The sequence below is a fragment of the Actinia tenebrosa genome, unplaced genomic scaffold (assembly GCF_029948245.1).
Source record: "Actinia tenebrosa isolate PJP-AT-01 unplaced genomic scaffold, QUT_ActTen_1.0 PGA_scaffold12__29_contigs__length_12842862, whole genome shotgun sequence".
NCBI lineage: Eukaryota > Metazoa > Cnidaria > Anthozoa > Actiniaria > Actiniidae > Actinia > Actinia tenebrosa.
In genome coordinates this window covers 1,096,616-1,116,818 of record NW_028292572.1, presented here as the reverse complement: position 1 = coordinate 1,116,818, position 20,203 = coordinate 1,096,616, and the positions used below count along the sequence as shown (strand labels likewise).

General features: G+C 37.4%; 2 protein-coding genes across 3 annotated transcripts; one reads left to right on the top strand and one right to left on the bottom strand.

Moving 5' to 3' along the window:
- Positions 1–699: 699 nt before the first annotated feature.
- Positions 700–7,350, bottom strand: LOC116291307 (uncharacterized). 2 transcript variants are annotated; one of them, XM_089028139.1, is made up of 4 exons: positions 7,094–7,350; positions 4,476–5,303; positions 2,903–4,275; positions 700–1,686 (listed from the first exon to the last, which is right to left on the bottom strand). In XM_089028139.1, the coding sequence occupies exons 2-4, from the start codon at positions 5,295–5,297 to the stop codon at positions 1,614–1,616; spliced, it is 2,268 nt and encodes a 755-aa protein (XP_088884265.1). In that variant the 5' UTR covers positions 5,298–5,303; positions 7,094–7,350; the 3' UTR covers positions 700–1,613. The 2 variants fall into 2 exon arrangements, with proteins under 2 accessions (XP_088884265.1, XP_088884264.1); XM_089028138.1 differs by lacking the exon at positions 7,094–7,350 and adding an exon at positions 6,857–6,947.
- LOC116293640 (uncharacterized) lies at positions 7,334–18,788 on the top strand. The gene is made up of 5 exons (XM_031701100.2): positions 7,334–7,473; positions 10,676–10,812; positions 12,354–12,683; positions 13,229–13,489; positions 14,218–18,788. The coding sequence occupies exons 2-5, from the start codon at positions 10,704–10,706 to the stop codon at positions 18,321–18,323; spliced, it is 4,806 nt and encodes a 1,601-aa protein (XP_031556960.2). The 5' UTR covers positions 7,334–7,473; positions 10,676–10,703; the 3' UTR covers positions 18,324–18,788.
- Positions 18,789–20,203: the final 1,415 nt, after the last annotated feature.

Below are 20,203 nucleotides of genomic sequence, written 5' to 3'. Positions count from 1 at the left end.
GTCTCCTATTTCTTTTTTTTCTTATTTTTTTTAACATCATTTCATCTACGATTTTACGTTACAATTTACTATCACCTTCACCTATCTTCTTCTATCTATCTTCTATCTATCTTTTTCGGTACATAAAGGCTTTGACGCGGTTTACTGCGTACCGATGGAACACTTGACTGACAGTCAGTCATGGTACGGTGGTCGTAAATTATCGATACAATTAAGATTTGGTTTTACTTGGCTTGTGAAAAATAGTATAAGCATAGTACATTCCATTGTTTTCTTTTGCTTTCCTTTCCCTTTGGCTGTCGTTAGTCACGTCAATATGACTTAGTTTCAGGAGTCATGTAAAATCACTCTAATTGCCCCCCCCCCCCCCCAATGTTTTATTTGTTATACGTCAGATTACTGCTTATACAGTTTCTTAGCATAAAAGCACACTAATTTTTTGTCGTTCTCATGTTAATATTTCTGCAGGGAAATTCAACAACCATCTTCATTCACAGTATTCCAGTAACAATAGCTCGTATTATTTCTTGACCAGCTACGCCATTGCAGTAGAGTTTCGTGTCGTCTTTATATTTTGCAGTGTGATCGTCCTAACAACTATTATCATTTTCTTCCGGTGATTACGACGCATGAGCGGCAAATCCCTCCCACAGCATGGAATTAATTCCCAGTAATGAGAATATCCCCGTTTGAGCTATCTTTATCCTTCATTTTGAACCTTTTAATTCTAATATTTAAACCCCCTTTCTTCTTAGGTAATGCAAATACAAATAAAATTACATACAAAGATCAATAAACTATTAAAACAATAACATTTTGATTTTTTTTTTTGTACCGCCATTTTGAGTACCGGGAAGAAACTGGGCTCGAACTATTTGTACGCGTAAACTGATGACGAAACAACTGACATTCTTGCATAAGAAGAAAATACTAAGCGATAACACACCATTCCAAATAATTATGAATTCGAAAGCTCTGAAGTAATCAAGTGACACAAACGAACTATTCTTCTAAAACGAACTATTCAAGTTTGAAAACCACGGAATAATTTGCAATTAGTTCTCGAGCACGAATGGTTTATGAGTCAATAGCCCGTGGGGCTAAAGGCCGAATGGGCTATTGACTCATAGGCCATGAGGGCGAGAGGACTTATTGTTTTAATGAAATCTAACTAGACGGTCAAATATTTATATGCAAACGAGTCTTGTATTAAAGTTCAATTCAACTTTTTGCTTTCAAAGCCGGAATTTTTCACTACTAGTAGGCTATTACTTATAGCCTAGTAGTAGCTCATCCAATCAGAACACAGCATTGATGAACGACTGCTAGCTGAATTTGACTAAAATGAGTTATATGCAAGCATATGTTGGTGCACGTGCCGCACTAAATACAAGCGGTTCTTTTCAAAGTCGCTATTGGCTCTTGTGCATTCAAAATATTCAATTAAGAAAAAAGTTAAGAAGGAAAATTAAAATTTCGATTGCTGTCTTGTCTAGCTTCTAGCTATTACAGTTACCTAATTTTCTGTATTATATTGTTTTCATCTTTTTTTTGCTCTCAAAAGAGGAGAAATGATTTGAATGTTAGACTGATTGACTATATTACTTGAATGACTATTGAATGACTTTTTTGTTTTTTGAAGTACAATTTTTTTTGTGTTCCTTCCAGTCTTCCTTTTGACATGCTCTGCAAACAAAAAAAAAACCACGATATGATCAGATTATAGATTTTAATTAAAATTTATTCATTTGAAAGTTTGAATGAATAAATGGTTGATTGATTGACTGTTGTTTGATTGTATGTTTGTTTGTATGGTTTTTAGGTTGATGCATTGCTTAGTTGTTTTATTGTTTAATGTGATCGATTGATTGATCGATTGATTGATTGATTTTGCTTTGCCTCAAGATTTGGTGGGTTAGTAGGTTGTTGGGTTGTTAGGTCGGTGGGTCGGTGGGACGGTGGGTCGGTTGGTCAGTGGGTTGTTAGGTCGGTGGGTTGGTGGGTGGGTGGGTGGGTTGGTAGGATGGTGGGTCGTTGGGTTGGTGGGTTGTTGGGTTGGTAGGTTGTTGGGTTGTTGGGTTGTTGGGTTGTTGGGTTGTTGGGTTGTGGGTTGTTGGGTTGTGGGTGTTGGTTGTTGGGTTGTTGGGTTGTTGGGTTGTTGGGTGTTGGGTTTTTTGGGTTGTTGGGTTGTTGGTTGTTGGGTTGTTGGGTCTGTTGGTTGTTGGGTTGCTGGGTTGTTGGGTTGTTGGGTTGTTGGGTGTTGGGTTGTGGTTGTTGGGTTGTTGGGTTGTGGGTTGTTGGGTTGTGGGTTGTTGGGTGTTGGTGTTGGGTTGTTGGGTTGTTGGGGGTTAGTTGGGTATGTTGGGTTGTTGGGTTGTTGGGTTGTTGGGTTGTTGGGTTGTTGGGTTGTCTGGGTTGTTGGGTTGTTGGTTGGGTTGTTGGGTTGTTGGGTTGTTGGGTGTTGGGTCTGTTGGGTTTTGGTTGGGTGTTGGGTTGTTGGTGTTGGGTTGTTGGTGGTTGGGTTTGTTGGGCTTGTTGGGTTGTTGGGTTGTGGGTTGTTGGGTGTTGGGTTGTTGGGTTGTTGGGTTGTTGGGTTGTTGGGTTGTTGGGTTGTTGGGTTGTTGGGTTGTTGGGTTGTTGGGTTGTTGGGTTGTTGGTTTGTTGGGTTGTTGGGTGTTGGGTTGTTGGGTTGTTGGGTTGTTGGGTTGTTGGGTTGTTGGGTTGTTGGGTTGTTGGGATGGTGGGTTGTAGGGTTGGTAGGTTAGTGGTTTGGTGAATTGGTGGTTGGTTGATTTCCGGTTGGAAGTGTGGTTGGTTGGTTGAATAATTGAATGAATAATAATTATTGATCGATTGTTCGTTTGGTCAGATAATTTTTCAAACGATTAGTTAGTTTATTTACCTTCCACAATAAAACGCTTTCTTGCATGGACACCATTTCAATTCTTGAATGTTGTTTTTACATTTCGAACATGTCTTCGTCTCTCTTTCATTCATACTGGCTGTTGCAAGATGTTGCCTCCCAACTCCCAATAGTGTCACAGTCCCGCAAGGATCGCGACGTGTCTTTTGGTTGTGCTTCTCGCTGTGTTTCTTTGAAACTGGTAACAAGTCTAATGAACTTAAACATTCCTTGAAAGCTGATTCAAACGGTTGCAGAAAAGGCAATACCTTTTCTTCCGCTTCTTCTCCTTTCTCTTTCCATTTTAAGGCTTCTTCTCTGTTTTCCTCGATCAAGCAAAGGAATGCCAGATGGTAGTGTCCCTCAGGATACTTTTTGTCACATTCTGGTACTTCTTCAAGATATTCCATGAACAACTGCTTGGCTTTTTCTCTGAGTTGGGTCACTGACCATGTTCTGTAGTCGCCTCTGTTTATTCGTTGGTATTCAGGCTTTGCAAATCTTTTCAACAAGACCTCATCAGGGTTGTCTTCATCTTCTTGATTAGTTTCACCACATTTGCCAACAGGCTGCTTCTTCAAACTCATTTTTAGCAAACAACTTCCTAGAGGTAGTTTTGCTTCAGCAAACTTTGGACAACAATCAAGTGCTTTTTGGAAAACTTCTGCGCCATGTTCAAAGCACTCGGCAATGATATAATTTGAGCCAAGGAGATAATAAAGTTGATGTAACCAGCTACTGTAGTTTTGGTCATATGAATAGGGATCTTGTGTTGGTGGCATGTCTGGTTCCGCTTTCTTCATCAAATGGATAATATTATTCAAAAACATGGTCCTGCGAAGATCCATCTTACAGCTCTCTGCGCTGAAGCGTCTACTTAAAGGGTATGATGCAAACAACACTACCAGGCCTTCAAAAAAGTTTGGATGGGTTTCAAGCATCTTGAAAATGGAATCTTGAATAAGGAGGGTGAGATCAGGCGGGAGCGTACTTTGTAGACAAGATACGACAACGGAATTCTCATACAACATACCCTGTGCTAACAACTTTATTCCTTCTTCGAAGTCACGGTTGGTTGACGTCGTACCCAAGTTCTCATCATTTTGAACCCAAATTTCAAACTTTTCTAAGCCTTTCGTTAAGAGCTCAGAAGCTTTCTTGAAGCGTCGCGCTGTAGGTGATCTCGGAAAATTTTCAAAACATTTGACTCCGATATGCTTTGAATACCTTTTGACATAGGGGTGTCGCTGCTGGCTTTGTTCGATGGTGCTTTTTAACAGCTCACAATATTGCTTAGCATTGCTTTCTCGTAAGAGATCGTCTGGTTCATCTAACACATCGACTATGGTTTTGTCGTCGAATTTCTTCATGATCTATTAAAAAAACCTAACACGCTTAGTACAACCAATTTCGTCGGTGAGTTAGCATTGCTCTAACTTTGATCAGCTCAGAAGTTGTATCAAAGTTCGAATTGTGTCTTAGTCATGCCCTAACTTCGAATAGCTCAGAGGGTGTTTCAGGGTTTTAAAGGAAGGTAAAGAAAAGCTAAGGGATGCAAAAATTTACAACTTACCTCGACAGCTTCTTGATCACCATTGATCGCTGCTTTCTTTAACCATCTCTTTGCATTATCCAAGTCTTTTGGTTGCCCTGACTCGCCTTTAAGATACGCACGTCCAAGATCTTTTTGAGCTGCGGAGTCGCCTAGCCCAGCTGCCTTCTTTAGGTAATACAAAGCTTTGATTGGCTGAGGCTCTCCCTCAGGACATTCATCAGTCATGTAATATTTGTAAAGTGTCTTCAATGCCTCTATCTTGAAATCAATCCCAAAACTTTTTAAAGCTCCTTTAAGAATATGTGCTGGTAAATTAATTTGATCATCAAGATCGTCTAATTCTTCATCAGCCGCCCTTCTATACCACTTGAACGCCTCTTCCAAATCTTTGTGCACAACCCCTTCTATTCCACAACGATACACTTCTGCAACACTTAGCTCAGCCTGTACTATTCCCGCACGGGCAGACTCTAAGTAGAGTTCAAATGCTCTTCTTTGATCGGGAATTGTGCCTCTGGTGTCGTACAAGGTACCAAGTTGACATTTTTCGTTATCTATATCATTTCCATTTCGAATGGAAGATTCGAGACAGGCGATTGCACTGTCTAAGTCTTGTTCAATGTTGAGCTCTGGTACGCCATATTCATATGCTTTACTCAAACAAAGCTGCGCCTCCCAATCTTTCTCATGCTTTGCCTTGTGTTTGAGATTTGTTACCGACTTGTAATTTGATAAGATTTCGTCTTTCAACGAGGGGAATCCTAAGCTGGATACTCCCATTTTCTTTTGCTGGGCTCTCAAGGCTTTGAAGGAGCAGGTGTTTTTGATTGGCTTACTCATATTAATCTAGTTCAAAAAGATATATTAAGAATATATATTGAAATAGTAGGGAACTAACTGTAGATTAGCAGTAATGGACTCATTCGCCTCTCACTTCTAAGGTCTAGGTTTCGATTCCTGGATACCCAACCCGTCATCAAAAAATATTTTTTAGGTTCTAACTTCGTGTAGAGGATACGTAAACATGTGCGCTATTAAATTCCAATAAACGAAAAGGAAATTTATTACGATCACATAAGTACTACAGGTCTACTTCGAATTTCCAGTTTTAAAACAATCCTCGAAACAAGTTGCCTTGGAAACTTTGCATAAAGGTACTAATGATATGCAGAAACGCACTTAGCCTCACAATTTGTTTTCACACAAACAGGCTTCATACTTTTCTACATACACTCAATTGAAGAATCGTTGTCGGATTCAGAAACATAGAACATAGAAGCTGAGACCGAAAAGTCACATGGGAAGTACGTTAATTAGATGCATGCTGTGACCGGCGACCCGTGGCATCATCCACTGTTTTAAATACGCGTTTGGCATTCTAAACCGACTGCATGGATGGCGCAAATGAATAAATTGTAATATAATTAATGATTTCCCATGTGCCATTTCGGTCTCAGATTTTATGTTCTATGTTTCTGAACCCGACAACGATTCTTCGAGTGTATACCGGCATTTATGCAAAGGTCTATCGAATAGCTTCGTTGAACAAACGCTGCTGAATTGGAAAATCACGCCACCGGTAAACGTCATCTCTAATTTGCATAAAACACTAGAGTGCAAAACATATATCCGTAAACTAGCAAAAACGAAAACTAAATGTCGCAATTAACACTTCTATTTCTTTTGCTTTCGATTGTTTCATTGGAGCTATTTAGCAATAATTAGTACTGTTTCACGGAAATATGGTTTGCACTCTAACAGTGTATATACTTATTTCAATAAAGCTAGTCACCAAAAATCTAGAAAGCTGAGATCACTAAGAATCATGGGAAATTTTTCAAATCAAACAAAAAGTAAAGCTTTTTTGATACAAACTGCAGCTCGAGGATGCTCAGGAGCGGTGAGACTGTAACTGATAAAAGATGTGCAAGTCCATCAACAGTTATCAAGCGGTTGAAACATGTATTTTATCTATCCCTAATCCTTGTCGGTCTCAGCTTTGTAGCTTTTTAGGTGACTACCTTTATTGAAATAAGTATATTCAAACTTCAAATTCTCTACTTTCCAATGCCCATAATGCTTTGGGGCATTATGATCATTCGTTTGCCAAGCAATTGTCGGGCAAAACTCGCTAGTATACGTAGTCCTGAGACAATTGTATAAAAACCTTTTGGGTCCGCCTCAAAAATACAAGAAAATACCAATGATCAAGACATGGAAAAGATTCATTATCTTGATTATTAATTGGTAAGTCAAGAAGAACCATCTTTGGCCAATGCACAGAATCAATAGCCTAGAACTTAAGGTAATCAGACATAACACTGCTACTTAGTGTACGAATCTATACGAATTTGTCTACGATAGATTAGTGATGCACAACTCAGTCTAATAATTTTTACCTTTCAAGTAAAGATAGATACATACGACGTTACTCAGACCAAACACAAACCAAAGCTAATTCAGTCCACCAAATGATAGCAAGACTTTGCCAAATACAATTATAATAATTTAGATGATTTGTTCTTAAATTTTGTCAACTTAATTAATGCGTTACGCTTTGCAAGCTGCTGATGCAGCTGGGTGACTTGGCACAATTATTCTCTCCTATTCTCTGAATTAATTGCTTAAGATTTTACCTTCACTCAGAAGCATAACTGCGAGTTCTATCGTATGATAACTTGAATGATCATCTTGACACTTTTTTTAGGAATAGAATACACCGTTGTATGTAAAAAATCAATAATTCTTGATAAAAATTATTTTTGACCTTTTGATCGATGATTCAGCAAGTAATAAATAGTTTATCGGCTGACCAAATAAGCCGAACCAGTCCAACGCGTTTTCAAATTATTTCCGCTTTCGTTTTCAGTCCAGTTTTCACTGGGTCGACGATTGCAATGACTTAATTTACAGTTTCTCTGAAGAGCAGATCTTCTGACAATGTCCAGGATAAATAGAAGTATATAATCGAAGAAAACAACAGAATAAACATGGAATAAAGAAATGACTTGTAGGGGTAAGGTGAATGTAATATGATTGTCTTTGCTTTTCAATTAACAACAAGTAAGTGAGCTCAAGGACGGCTTTCCATTAAGTTGAACCGATCGCTCCGAGCGGTCAGTTCTTAAATGATAAAAGTCAGTTCTTAGAAGTGAACCAACGCGGCCCGAAATAGTTCTAAAAATTGACGCGTACGATTTAAAAAGTGAGCGCCCTTCAGAATGCATTCTCAGCCAGCTATTACGACTCACTTGCAGCACATCTCGTGATGGTACTTAATGGTACTTACTATCTATTTGTTGATATTTGACTTTCATATTTTACAAAAGTGAATATAACTAGCTGTTGCATAATGCATATGAAATGCTGCGAGTATGAATGAGATAATATCAAAAGATGTTTTTGGTATATAATATCAGTTTCCTCTGATCTTTTTCTTTTGTGACATTGATTGTCTTTCTCTATTTAATTCAAGTCGAAGGAGAGCATAAATATTCCTATAATTTTGAGATAACAGCAGCAGTACAGCCATACCATTACAATTATGCGCATGAAAATCAAACACAAAAATACAATCTGTGGTCTTTAATAAAGCCATGTTGTAGCTTTCTAATATTATAAATGCAAATTATTGTTACTAAAAGCGTTCATCAAAGATGAACGTTAATTAAGTGAAGTATGGAGCCTCCTTTTCAGACTTGTCAGGTTCGTCCTTGGTGAAATTGGTCGCATTTTATCAACCACAATGGGTTGTCATTTGTTTTGATTTGTGCCTTACTGGGCTCTACCATTTGTCACCATAATAGGAGATTGTTTAGTTTTTGCCTCTGGGCAATCGGTGTGATATAGTACGTGCGTCACAGGGCCGTAGCCACCGGTACGGTTGGTCCGGTTTCAACCGAACCAACTTTCGGGGGGAAAAAAAATTAAAAATAATAAAAAAAGAAATATATATTAAAAAAAAAAAAAAAGAGAAAAATCATTGAAAGAAAAAAAAAAAAAAAAAAAAAGATTTTGCAGCACACTGACAAACTGAGTCAGAAACTAGCTTCAGAATCCTAAGTTGACAAGTGTAGAGGGTCATAAAATAGCGATGCTTACCGTTCAAACACTCGAAAGCTTGCGCTGTGATGATAACTTTAACTTATTTTGGCAAAAAGTGGAAAAACAACTGAAGTCGATGAACCAAAGTTGGCAAGAAAGAGAAAAGCCCCGAAAAGATTTGAACAAGGAGACGCAGAAGCAGAGTTTCCATCTTTGCCCAAAGATGAACACCGTTGTGTATATTTAGAAGCACCTTGCTGTGACGAGGTATCCGTACACGATTCAATCAGAAAGGCTTCAAGACATTCGCTAATTTGGAGCAGCTTCTTTGAAAAGCCTGTCAAGGACAGTGCTTCAAAGAAGAACTGGACAACGTTTGTACGTTTTTTCATGATGATTTTGACAAGAAAGCCTTAGAAATGGCCGACTGTTTTGTTTCGTTTGCCTCAATGGGCGAGGATCAGCGAGCTCTGTCAGGCAGAAAGTTTAGTGACAACCTCTTGGTACCTGGGATGGTTTGTCTTTTAAGTGTACTCAAGTACATGGTGTCTCCTTCCGTAAGGATCTGATCGACTTCGGTGGCGGCAGTTCAGTGTTCGAACGGGTAAAGTCTGAGCACGTAGCAGCGCAGAAAAACTCATAAAAGAACATTGTCTTTCCCGTGAAATGTCATTAAATCGTTCATGACCTTGATGAATGCTTCCAGCAATAAATAAATTTGTGTTTGACATCATTAGAGTACGAAATTATTTTATCTTTAACAAGCGGACCTGGGTAAACAGCAAATCGAGCAACGTGCTTTCAACATCACACAAGTTCATGATAAAACCCGCTGAACAAACATACTGCATACTCCGAAAATCATCTCAACAACAAAAAATCGTTAGAAAGACGAAAATATACTTTTAAAATCAATCAATCAATCAATCAATCAATCAATCAATCAATCAATCAATCAATCAATCAATCAATCAATCAATCAATCAATCAATCAATCAATCAATAAGTAAATAAATAAATAAATAAGTAAATAAATAAATAAATAAATAAGTAAATAAATAAATAAATAAATAAATAAATAAGTAAGTAAGTAAGTAAGTAAGTAAGTAAATAAATAAGTAAATAAATAAATAAATAAATAAATAAATAAATAAATACTTTTTTAATTTTTTAAATATTTTTTATATTTTTTTGTATATATCTATCAAAATTTAGTAATTTTTAGGCCATTTTTAACTCGTGGATATGCGAAGCGTAGAAACTTGTTATTGTGAGGGGCCTAAATAAGTAAATTTTTTACTCAATTACTCACTCACTAAGATGTTTATAGCAGATCGATTATTTATAAATCAGCTTTTTTGTAATACAAACGTTACACGAAACCTAGCACTCGCACATAGCTTTATCGTTGCATAATATATTTCAAAAAAAAAATCAAGATAATATATATGCAGGTTGCATCCGGATTAAAAAAAAAAACAAAAAAACTCCTAACTCTAGACGTTAATACTATAAATGAGCATAAGAAGCATAAAATAGGTATGTTTCAATTCCTTTAATGAGAACGAACTAATTTTATTACGGCATTCAAGATAAGCCTTCGGATCAGCAAACAAAAATCTGTCAGTCTTATCATACCGACTTGAATGAAGACAAGTTGAATAAGATCATAAAGTCGTACTTTTGTCTTCGTGTTGCCGAACCGAACCGGAACGTTACAATACGCATAACGCAAAGCTCTTGTCAGGGGCGGGGAAGTAAGAGGTGCACAGGCAGCCCGCATCTCAAGAGTGCAAGTATGTTTCAAAGGAGGGCATCCTCGAGTCCCTCGAGTTTGCCATGCGGCAGTTTGATTTGTCGTTGGTCGGAAAAAGGTCTTTTACTTAGCTCATATTTTTATTATAAAGAAAAGAGACTTGTTAGTTTGATTAAATGATAGTTAGGCTTTAGGAATCTTTTAGTTTTATGATTTGTTGTTCTCCCAAAACCTCATATAAATCCTCTTGAAATGAATCAGATTAGAAGTCAAATCGAATAGTCTTTCTTCATCTTGAATCGGCGTTGAATGCGGTGCGTTGTTGATATATATTTAACACTCTGTCCAGCGATTAGCTAGTCCGACTGATTCGTCTATTTATTTTGTATCGAGATATTCACTTGTTTTTGATTTACAGAACATGAATTAATGAGAAGAAAGTTGAGATGGCAGCCCGTGGAACAACATCAAGTACAACTTCTCTTCCTCCATTAATCATAACGCCGCCTACCGCATTACCGCCAAGAATCATACCGTCTTCAGTTCCAGTGACAGGTAAATACCAAGGGCGATAAACTGACTATGCTTTGTGCGCTATTAACTTTTGGTACGTGTCAATTAAAGTGTTTTCTATAACACCAGGTACATTTTATGAATATTGCTTATATGCAGTTGCTTTGCAATATGAAAAACGCGAAAAACCTTTAATGTTAAGTTTTGTCTGTTCTTACCGTTTAAAGTTATTCTTGAATAAACGTGAATAAGCTGTCTTCTGGATTTTTTCGGTCCTTTGAGGAAATCCTTTCAGTAAAATGCCATCGTTATCTTGTAGTCATTTGTAATGTTGGCCCCTTGTTTCCCTGCTAGCAGAGTCTCCTTCGTTGGCGATTCTTGGAAAAGGAAATAGGAGACTCTGCCGGTCTAGGCCGTTTTCTTTGTTGCGCATGCTCCCTGGTAACCTAGCAACCTAGTAACCTAGCAACTGTCATATGAGCTCGTGGTTGACTCGTGTTTCTTTTAAAAAAATTCAATGACCAATATTCGTTAGTGATTTGCTCTTTCTTCGTTTATCTAAATATTCAAACATACGTCGTCATTTCCTTGGCTGCTCTTTTTCTTTACTGAAGACTTCAAAGTATATATTCATATATCTTAAGGATGTTAAGCTTAAATATCAAAGTTTTTGGATTCGCGGCCAGTACGAGTAGATGAAGATAGAAACTGCTTATATTTTGTGGTATAAAAACTTTAGTTTGACCCAACGAATAATTTTTTTTAATAACGAGAAGACTTTATAGGGTCTTTACCGACTGTGCGCTCAAAAAATATTGAGCGGTTTCTACATTTGCTCATGCCTACTACTTATTTCCGGTTAAAACCGGTTTCAAAACTTGTTTGGTTCGTCCATGATCGTGGACGGCGGTATATCAAAGAAAACGGCCTAGACTGGCAGAGTCCCCCTTTTTCTCTGCTAAGAATCGCCAACAAGGGAGACTCTGCTAGCAGGGAAGTCCGTTGTAAGTTTGCATGAAAATCTCAGTGAAATTTGGCGGCCGCATTTTTGTTTTATAATTGCCATGATTCTTCAGTTTTATATTATTTTTATCTTTACCGTCGAAAACCTCAATTCCTTTCTTTGAAACAGTCTTGTTTTTTGTACAATCGATTTTTAAAGAATTTTTAAAGAAAACAAGCAGAGATTCCAGCAAAACTTGACCACCACGTGCACTTGTTTGCTTTTCGCTACTGACTAAATAATCTATCACAGGATCAGATAGTGAGTACGTTAGCCAATCAGAGGGCAGGATTCGTGATAGTATGCTATTAGATTTATGCTAATAATAAATGACGGCCCTGCCTTATTATTGAGTAAGCACTAATAATCACTATCATATGTGTTATACGTTTATAGTCCGAATGAGGGCATTGGTGAATAGTTTAAGTCGTATACTTATGATAATGGGCAGGGTTTTCCATTTCTTAAATCTTAGAGAAAAATCTAGAGAGTAACAAATTTGGCAAGGATATTGAGGAACAAAATTACAGCCAGCTAGCTTTTTTTCGTTCTTGATGTGATTTTCATAATGTATTTGCAGGTACCTCAAGTACATTTGAATTGAGGGAGGAACAAAAAAGATGGCTTGTTATCGGCATATGCTTGCACAAGATTCTTCTTCCTACCTTGAGAGATTACATCAAGTCAGAAATGCTAACGCATTATGCAAACCTGAAAAGTAATCATAACATTGACAAGCAGAAGTACCCCACGCGTCTAAAAAAAGATAGCAAGCATAAACTGAATTATGGCAGCATCAACAATAATGAAGCCAATCACGGGAAAAAAGTTAAACTTTACGACTATGGAGTGAAATCTGAAGTGGACTTAGCCAAGTTGTATTTGTCACCTAATATGGCCAAATTTTCAGGTATGTGGGGTTTCTTGCTACGGCACCGTTGTCATTGGCGAGTCACATTGCATTTTGTCCATTGACAAAGCGATCGCGCAATTTTTTGTCGATTTTTTTTTCTAAGAAATTGGCACATGAGTAGTTTTTGAGTAATACCGTAGGAAAACAAAATAAAAATTAGGTGTCAAGGTGCTCGTTTGGATGCTGTTAACGCATTTATTTACAGTAAACAAGAGCTCCCTGAGTGATATCTCCACTTAGAGATTAGTTTTTTTTAAAACTTAACTCGGCTTTATTTGGAGTTAACAGGCCAAGCAAATTTTGTGAAAACTTATTTTGTTTATAAATATTTTTATTTCAAAGAAGACTTTGTAGTATATTTGCATAAGAACACCACATGAGAGGTCACGTGACAGGAGTTAGGGGAGAGCGAAGACCGTCATGTTGTGAGCTCAAGCTTAAAGTTGTGGAAATAAAGAATATAAAAGACTTGATACAGGGTTGGAGTGCTCCTTAAAACTGATAATATAAATACAATTTGGTGATTTCATTTGTTTAACTAGGCCTTGATGATAGCTGTGATCTGTCTGCTGTGCTTGGGATTCTGCCTTTAGCAAGCGTCTTTTCTTCTGTGGTTCAAAGTCTATCAAATGATGTAAAGACAGACATTCGCAATGAATGGGGCCATTGTAATTTTGGTGTCTGGAGCAAAACAAAGTTTCTGAAGTGTTTTCAACAAATGGATTCTCTTGTGAGAGCTTTCAAATTGTCACCGGCAGAACAGAAAAGGGTTACAGACGAGTTAATAGACTGGGAAACTAAAGGTATGTCCTTTCAACGATAAATAAACTTTACTATGAGGTATAAAAATTAGTGTACACGATCAAATCACGATAGATTTGCAGTACAACTTTCAAATGATGAATTCTGATCAAATGATCTATTATCATGCACTACTTATAGTACACTCAACAAATTTACTCGACTCTGATTGGTGGAGAGGAGTACAATTATAGCGTTAATTGTACTCCGTAGGAGTACCGAATTAAGTCGCTATGGCAACACGGCCAAAACAATGTCAAAACAATTATTTTCTATCATTTTGTACTTAAAAAACATAAATAAAATTTCAAAGCCGTAAGAACTAATCTTTTTTATGCATTTCAGTTGTGCGATGGACTATAAATCGGCCGCCAAATAGACAAAGATGAACGGCGTCGCTTCGCATTTTTTACTGAAATTTTGTTGAGTGAACTATAAACAAAAAATCGCACGATCTTCTTGTACAATTTGGAATAAATAGACACTCGTAATGTTTTGAAAGTTCTTTAATTGCACTCGCCTAAAGGCTCGTGCAATTACAAGAACTTTGAAAACATTACTCGTGTCCATTAATTTCCAAATTGTACTCGAGATCGTGCGATTTCCTATACTAGGAATATAATACTGAAATGCTAAAAACCTAAGGTAGAAGGTGAATAGTAGCTTTCTTTAATTAGATAAAATTTAATTTCAATTCGCAAATTCAATTCAATTTAAATTTAATTTCTAGGAGTGCAACTTTGCACTGGCAACATGGTTGATGCAGATTTAGTAAAATTTGTGCAACAAGAAGTTTTTCAACTGCATGATGAAATAAAGCGTCTATGGCACAACCACGATGATGAAGTACAGAAAATTACCGATTCATTACAAACTGCAGAAGAAGCTATTCAAAAGTATCAAGAAGTTACAAAAAGTCAACTAGAGTCTTTCAAAACATCCCATGAAAGTACAATCCACAAAGTAAATGAACTTGTTGATGTTACAACCGAAATTGCGAAAGATGTGGATTCCTTGAAAGCATCTCAAAATGAAATGGAAACTGAAATAGTCAGTGTTAATCAAACCCAAGACGTATTTGCCCAAAGAATCAATGAAGGGGAAATGAAGTATGAAATCCTGGATAAAAGAGTTGAAGCCCTAGAATCGGCTATCGAAACAAGAAGTATTGACCGAGCTATCAATATTTTCCAGGCACCGAATCGTATTCCGTGTTTTCATGGTCGTGGCCAAGAGCTACTTGCACTTGAAGGGCAAATGAAAGATATAGTGAGCCCATGCAAAATGACAGCAGTTTGTGGCCTTGGTGGAACTGGAAAAACGTCACTTGCTATAGAACACATTTGGCAGAAAATAGAATCGTACAGCGGTGGTGTGTTCTGGATATCAGGAGAAAGTAACCATCTTTTTAATCTTTCTGTTAGTGAAATGGCTCGACAGATAGGAACTTTTGATGAAGACTTTAAAACCACTTTGTCCAAAACATTGGACTGGCTACAGAATCGACATGATACATGGTGCCTGGTGATTGACAACTTGGACGAACTGGAACTTTCAACTGACATGATGAAATTAGTTGGGGGGCACTGGAAACGGCAATCTTGTGGGCATATACTGATTACTACAAGAAGAGAAAAGAAAAAATTGAAAGAAGATATTTCAGATCTTACTGAAGACAGCTGTATTGAACTGAAAAATCTTTCAGCCAGTGAGAGTGCTGAGTTCATAAAGAAAAGAACTGAAAGGCATGGAGATGAAGACGATATTGTGATTGAAGAACTAGTTGTGGAATTAGGTTGCCTTCCATTGGCACTCGACCAAGCAGCAGCATTTATCAAAAACGGGAAAGACATATCATTTTCTGATTATCTTGAGCAGTACAAAGCACAAAGATTGAAAACACTGAAAAGATCTAAAGCTCACTATCCAGTTCAAGACACTTCAAAAGATCGAATCGCTGTGCATACCACATGGCAGCTAAACTTTGAATACGTGTCTCAATTTTCAGAGGAATATGGAATCGGCCAGGCAGCTGCCCTGGTCATGGAGGTTTGTGCTTTCCTTTCGCCTGATGACATTCCAAACGAAGTTCTTAACCAAGGTTTGCCTAAAATTAACAACGAAGATTTACTTAAGTGCGTATCAACTGCATTTGGAAAAAATGATATATCGAGTGTTCTCACCAAATTCTCGCTTTTCCAAAAGTTTAGCAAAAAGTCTTTCAGTGTTCATCGTCTTGTTCAAGAGGTAATACGAGATAAAGTCAATGAAGAGGATCGATTAAAAGAAGTCCTTCAGTGTGCTTCAAGGATGCTTTATTATGCGTTTGCTAACAACAGATCACCGGTTGAGGTGTGCCAGAGTTTCCAGGGTGATTCAGTATTCAACCAAGAGAATCCTCCTTCTTTAAACTTATGGGGAAAACTTGGCGCTCATGCTTCTGTTTTGCTATATCACTTGATACAGAGCTCACAAAAGCATGATGAAATTCGACAACAAGTACTCTATAGTGAAGAATCGGTGATGTTACTAAACGAAGGGTCTGTGTATCTCAACGTATGTCGCCAAACAAAAGAAGCGATGGAGCAGAAGGAATCAAAACTCAAGGTCTTGACAGGATTGGAAGTTCCCTTAACAGTAGAGAAAGTTAAGTACATAAACTTTTTCGATGTTCCATTGAAGGACTTTCAATTCAAATTGATATCACATTGCATGGCAGCGCAGGAATCGGCTGTAAGTAAAGGAACCCAATGTAAGGCTGAAGGAGCTCAAAAAAGAAGGGAGGCAGATTGCTTGAGGCAGAAAGGAAACGAAGCCGTTAGGAGCAAAAAATTCGAAGAAGCATTGGCTCTCTACACAGCTGCTATTGAATGTATCAGAGATGATCCTCGATTATACAGCAATCGAGCTCTTTGTGAGTTAAAGCTTCAAAACCCAGAAGCTGCATTAAGTGATTGTGAAAGCTGCTTAAACATAGAAGAGCGAAACAGCAAAGCGTTGATGCGTAAGGCGTGGGCTTTGTACGAGCTTTCTAAAAAAGACGACCGGGAACCAAAGCTTCAAGGTAGAATGAGAGCTGCTGCTGCTCTTGCAGTGCATTATGATTCAACTCTACTAAAAGATAAGCTTTTCAATCAAATGTTTCCAAACGTGGAGTTTAAAGAACTCTCTAATTCTTCAGAACTGGCTGCATCGTTCATGTACAGCGTTCCAGGCAAGACGTATCTCCTTCATGACGGACATTACGACTTCCACGGTGCGATGCTTGATGTTGACACGCAGCTAGTAGCTCTCAAAAGGCATCAGGTCACATTAATATTTGTTGATTTGGGTGTATTTCAATCACGTCTTTATGCAGAGGGCTTAGTTTTTGCTAAAGGTAATGGAAGTATTGTATGCCAACAGAATGGATCTCTAGATTTTTTTAAATGCAAAATATCTGGTGGTTTTAGCTGCTGCAAGGATTATCCAGATTGTAATGGTGGAACTGGATGCATTGCTGGCCAATTTTTTGGAATAAAAGCATGTGACCGTACGGGAAAGTTTGGAGCGTCAGAAGTATCTGGTGTGATTGGCACTCCAAGTATTCGAATCATGCAAGAGAGTGACTGCAATGTGGAAAACTGTGATGTTACCGAATGCGGAGGGAAGGCCATCATATGTCAAGGCGAGGGATCTGTACTAAGAGTGGCATCATCTCGAGTGTATGGCAATCCGCAGTCTGGGCTTGAAGTTGTTTCTGGGGCCTGTCTTGTTGCAGTAAATAACGAAATTTATGGAAATGGCTTCCGTGGTATAATGATCAGTCCATCTCCTGGCACGTGTGAGATTTCTAAGAACAGAATATACGAAAACAAAAAAGACGCAATCACTGTTTTCCAAACAGATAAAAAACTTGTGATAGATAATAATAGAATCTATCATAATTTTGGCTTTGGTATTCAGTTATCAAATTGTGGTCAAGGAGAAATAATGGAAAACGAGATATTTGAGAATAGTTTTTATGGAATTGGTTTTGAGAAAACCTCTATATTGGTCGTTGAAAAGAATGTTATTTATAGCAACAAATGCGGTGGCATTTTCATTGGTCCTAACCATGCTGGTCGGATAGTTATTGAATCAAATATTGTTAGAGATCACAATGGGTCTTGGCTTGTGAATCAAAACGTGCCGCAGCCGCGGTATAGGTTTCCCCAAAGGATAAATGCTACAAAAGCAGAATTTCAGTATTATGCCATCGCTCCTATTCTTTGCGATAACGAGCTCCTGAAAAACGAAGAGTGCATGTTTCATCCAAAAGAAAGATTGATATCAGTCCAAAGAGAGTGTGCGTTCTGCCGCAAGTCAAATAACCTTTCAAGGTGTTCAAGATGTAACATGGCGTCCTACTGTAACAGGAAGTGTCAAGAAAAACACTGGAGTAAACACAAAGCTTTGTGTTCTGCCCTTAATGATCAGTATTCATTAACCATCGAGCTAAAGCAATCTTCGGAATGTACTTTAGTTTTCCAGAACATGCATTTTGGTTCTCACTTGAAAGGCATCGGAGAGGGTCCAAAACCAGATCCAAAGAGCAATCAAAGGTTTATCGTAAAAATTCAAACGCAAAGTGGTAATTGCCATCCACTCCAGATTTTGACCGCCTACGACAAAAGTCTTTCGGTTTATGGTGAGTTTCAGAGTCCAGAGATATTTAATATTGTTATGGAGTGTGGTGTTCTTGGAAAATTCGTCCATTTTACAAGTAAAAAGGCTTTCTTTGATGCAACATTTGTCGATGGGGGAAAGAAACTGAAAATTTATATGGGAAAACTAGCGCCTTACCAGGAGTGGTAGTTGCTGTTACGCCAAAAGAAACAAAGAGAATCAAGCCCTAGCTCTGCTGCCTCGGATTTAGACGGGTTGAAATCCAAAATCATTTTACTAATTGGCTGATCGATTTGGCCACCTGGATCACAGTAAAAATTGTGTTAAATATGATGATAATTTGACTTCATTCGTCTCTATATCCTTTAGCTCTTCTTGTCTATTTTAGTTTATTATTATCCGCACAGCAAGTATATACAATTTGTAGCCACTAGAGACATATGCTCTACACCGGGTCCAGTAACCGAGAAGCAGAAATGTCAGACTTCTTCAAGAACCATTGCATGTAACCATCGAGCACTGACTTGCGGATTGTTTTACGTATCACATTAAATGTGGTGACGTTAAACTGTGGATGACAAGCTGACCTAGTCACCACATTTGTCAGATGAGTTAAAAAGAGTTTTGCAAATAAACTCAACTTCTTGAGAAAAACGAGATTCTTAACCAAGAGCGTGTTGGAAAAGTTTTATTTTAGTGTTATCTTGCCTTCCGTTACCTGTCTGGTTACATGGGCTAGCTGCAGTAACTCTGAGTCATTTGGGAAAAACTCCACGGCCGTGCAGCAAAGTTAATTTATAATTTAAAGGATACATCCCATGAAGACTCCCTCAAGACAGCCAAATGGCATTCTTTGGCTTATATTTACAAGACTAAACTCTTTAAATTCATCCATAGTGCTTATAACAATTTATTACCGAAACAAATGTGTGAGAACATAATTGATTGGAGGAAGTCGATATATCTGCTAAGGGGGTCTGACACTGAATATTGTTTTACCTAGGATTTCATCTCGTTACTTAGAACAATCTATTAGTTATAGAGGAGCTGTTCTGTAGAACACAATTACATCAAAGAACTCTGATATTGCTCTTGCAATTAAATTTAATGATTTTCATTTTAAGGTATTTTAAGGTATCTGTTTCAAAAGTTAATTTTAGTAAGCAGGACTATAAACACTTTTAAGCATTTTTAGATATTTTTAGATTTGAATATATTCTTAGGTTTCAAATTTTCTTCTATTATAAGATTATTTTTTAGATTACTGATTTAGGTTAATATTTATTTGGTTTCCTTGATATTTTTATTATTTTAGATTTAGTTGCACGATCCCATAAGCGTATGCTTTAATCATTTATCGTATTGAAATAAAGTTTATGTATGTATATATTCCTATTTAAAAGCTTTATATTCCGCAACTTGGCTTTTGTCATAAACAAGAAAGATGACGTGTTTTATTGCAGACTACAGTGTAGAACCTAAGCAAAGTCATATGTTTTAAATCTCTCAAATCAGGGGCACATTCAGGGATCTGAGGTCGAGAAAGGGGAACAGGATGAATTCTACGTTAGAAGAATCTTACCGCTGACTATGCAAACCCAAACCAGAGTAGGGCGCTAGGTCTCAAGGGAATTCTTAACTTATTATTTTTGCAGAAGTGATATTTCCTGCGTCACTGTGCCTATTTTAATTAAGAAAATAATTTAAAATGCATCCCATACCAGTATCTTAAACTAAGGATCATTCCCCCTAAATCCTCCAAAATCTATTTTGGTTTGCTAAGGTGCTGTACCAAAACTATTTTTACATATATCAATTTTAAACAATAGGAAAATTTAGGAATCAACAATATTGGTTGTCAGAAGAGTGTTAGGCACTTTGAATGACATATTGTCTGAATTCGGAAAACAATGCACCAAATCTAAAATGGTCTATTCTCACATCGGATCTAAACTTTGTACTGATACTTTTCTTTTTGCTATTATTGAGATATGTTTAGTGGGAAGAAATTACGCCCAAGGTAAAGAGGTCTATATATATTTATTATATGGCAAGGTAATTTCACGCGC

What these genes read in the sequence shown, in the direction of transcription:
- LOC116291307 (XM_089028139.1), bottom strand. Translation starts at nt 5,297, where the DNA reads ATGAGTAAGCCAATCAAAAACACCTGCTCCTTCAAAGCCTTGAGAGCC. An exon ending in GTGATCAAGAAGCTGTCGAG is followed by an intron (nt 4,276 to 4,475) that starts GTAAGTTGTAAA and finishes TTTTTTTAATAG; the next exon opens with ATCATGAAGAAATTCGACGA. An exon ending in AAAGCGTTTTATTGTGGAAG is followed by an intron (nt 1,687 to 2,902) that starts GTAAATAAACTA and finishes TTTTGTTTGCAG; the next exon opens with AGCATGTCAAAAGGAAGACT.
- LOC116293640 (XM_031701100.2), top strand. Translation starts at nt 10,704, where the DNA reads ATGGCAGCCCGTGGAACAACATCAAGTACAACTTCTCTTCCTCCATTA. An exon ending in TAATATGGCCAAATTTTCAG is followed by an intron (nt 12,684 to 13,228) that starts GTATGTGGGGTT and finishes TTGTTTAACTAG; the next exon opens with GCCTTGATGATAGCTGTGAT. An exon ending in AATAGACTGGGAAACTAAAG is followed by an intron (nt 13,490 to 14,217) that starts GTATGTCCTTTC and finishes TTTAATTTCTAG; the next exon opens with GAGTGCAACTTTGCACTGGC.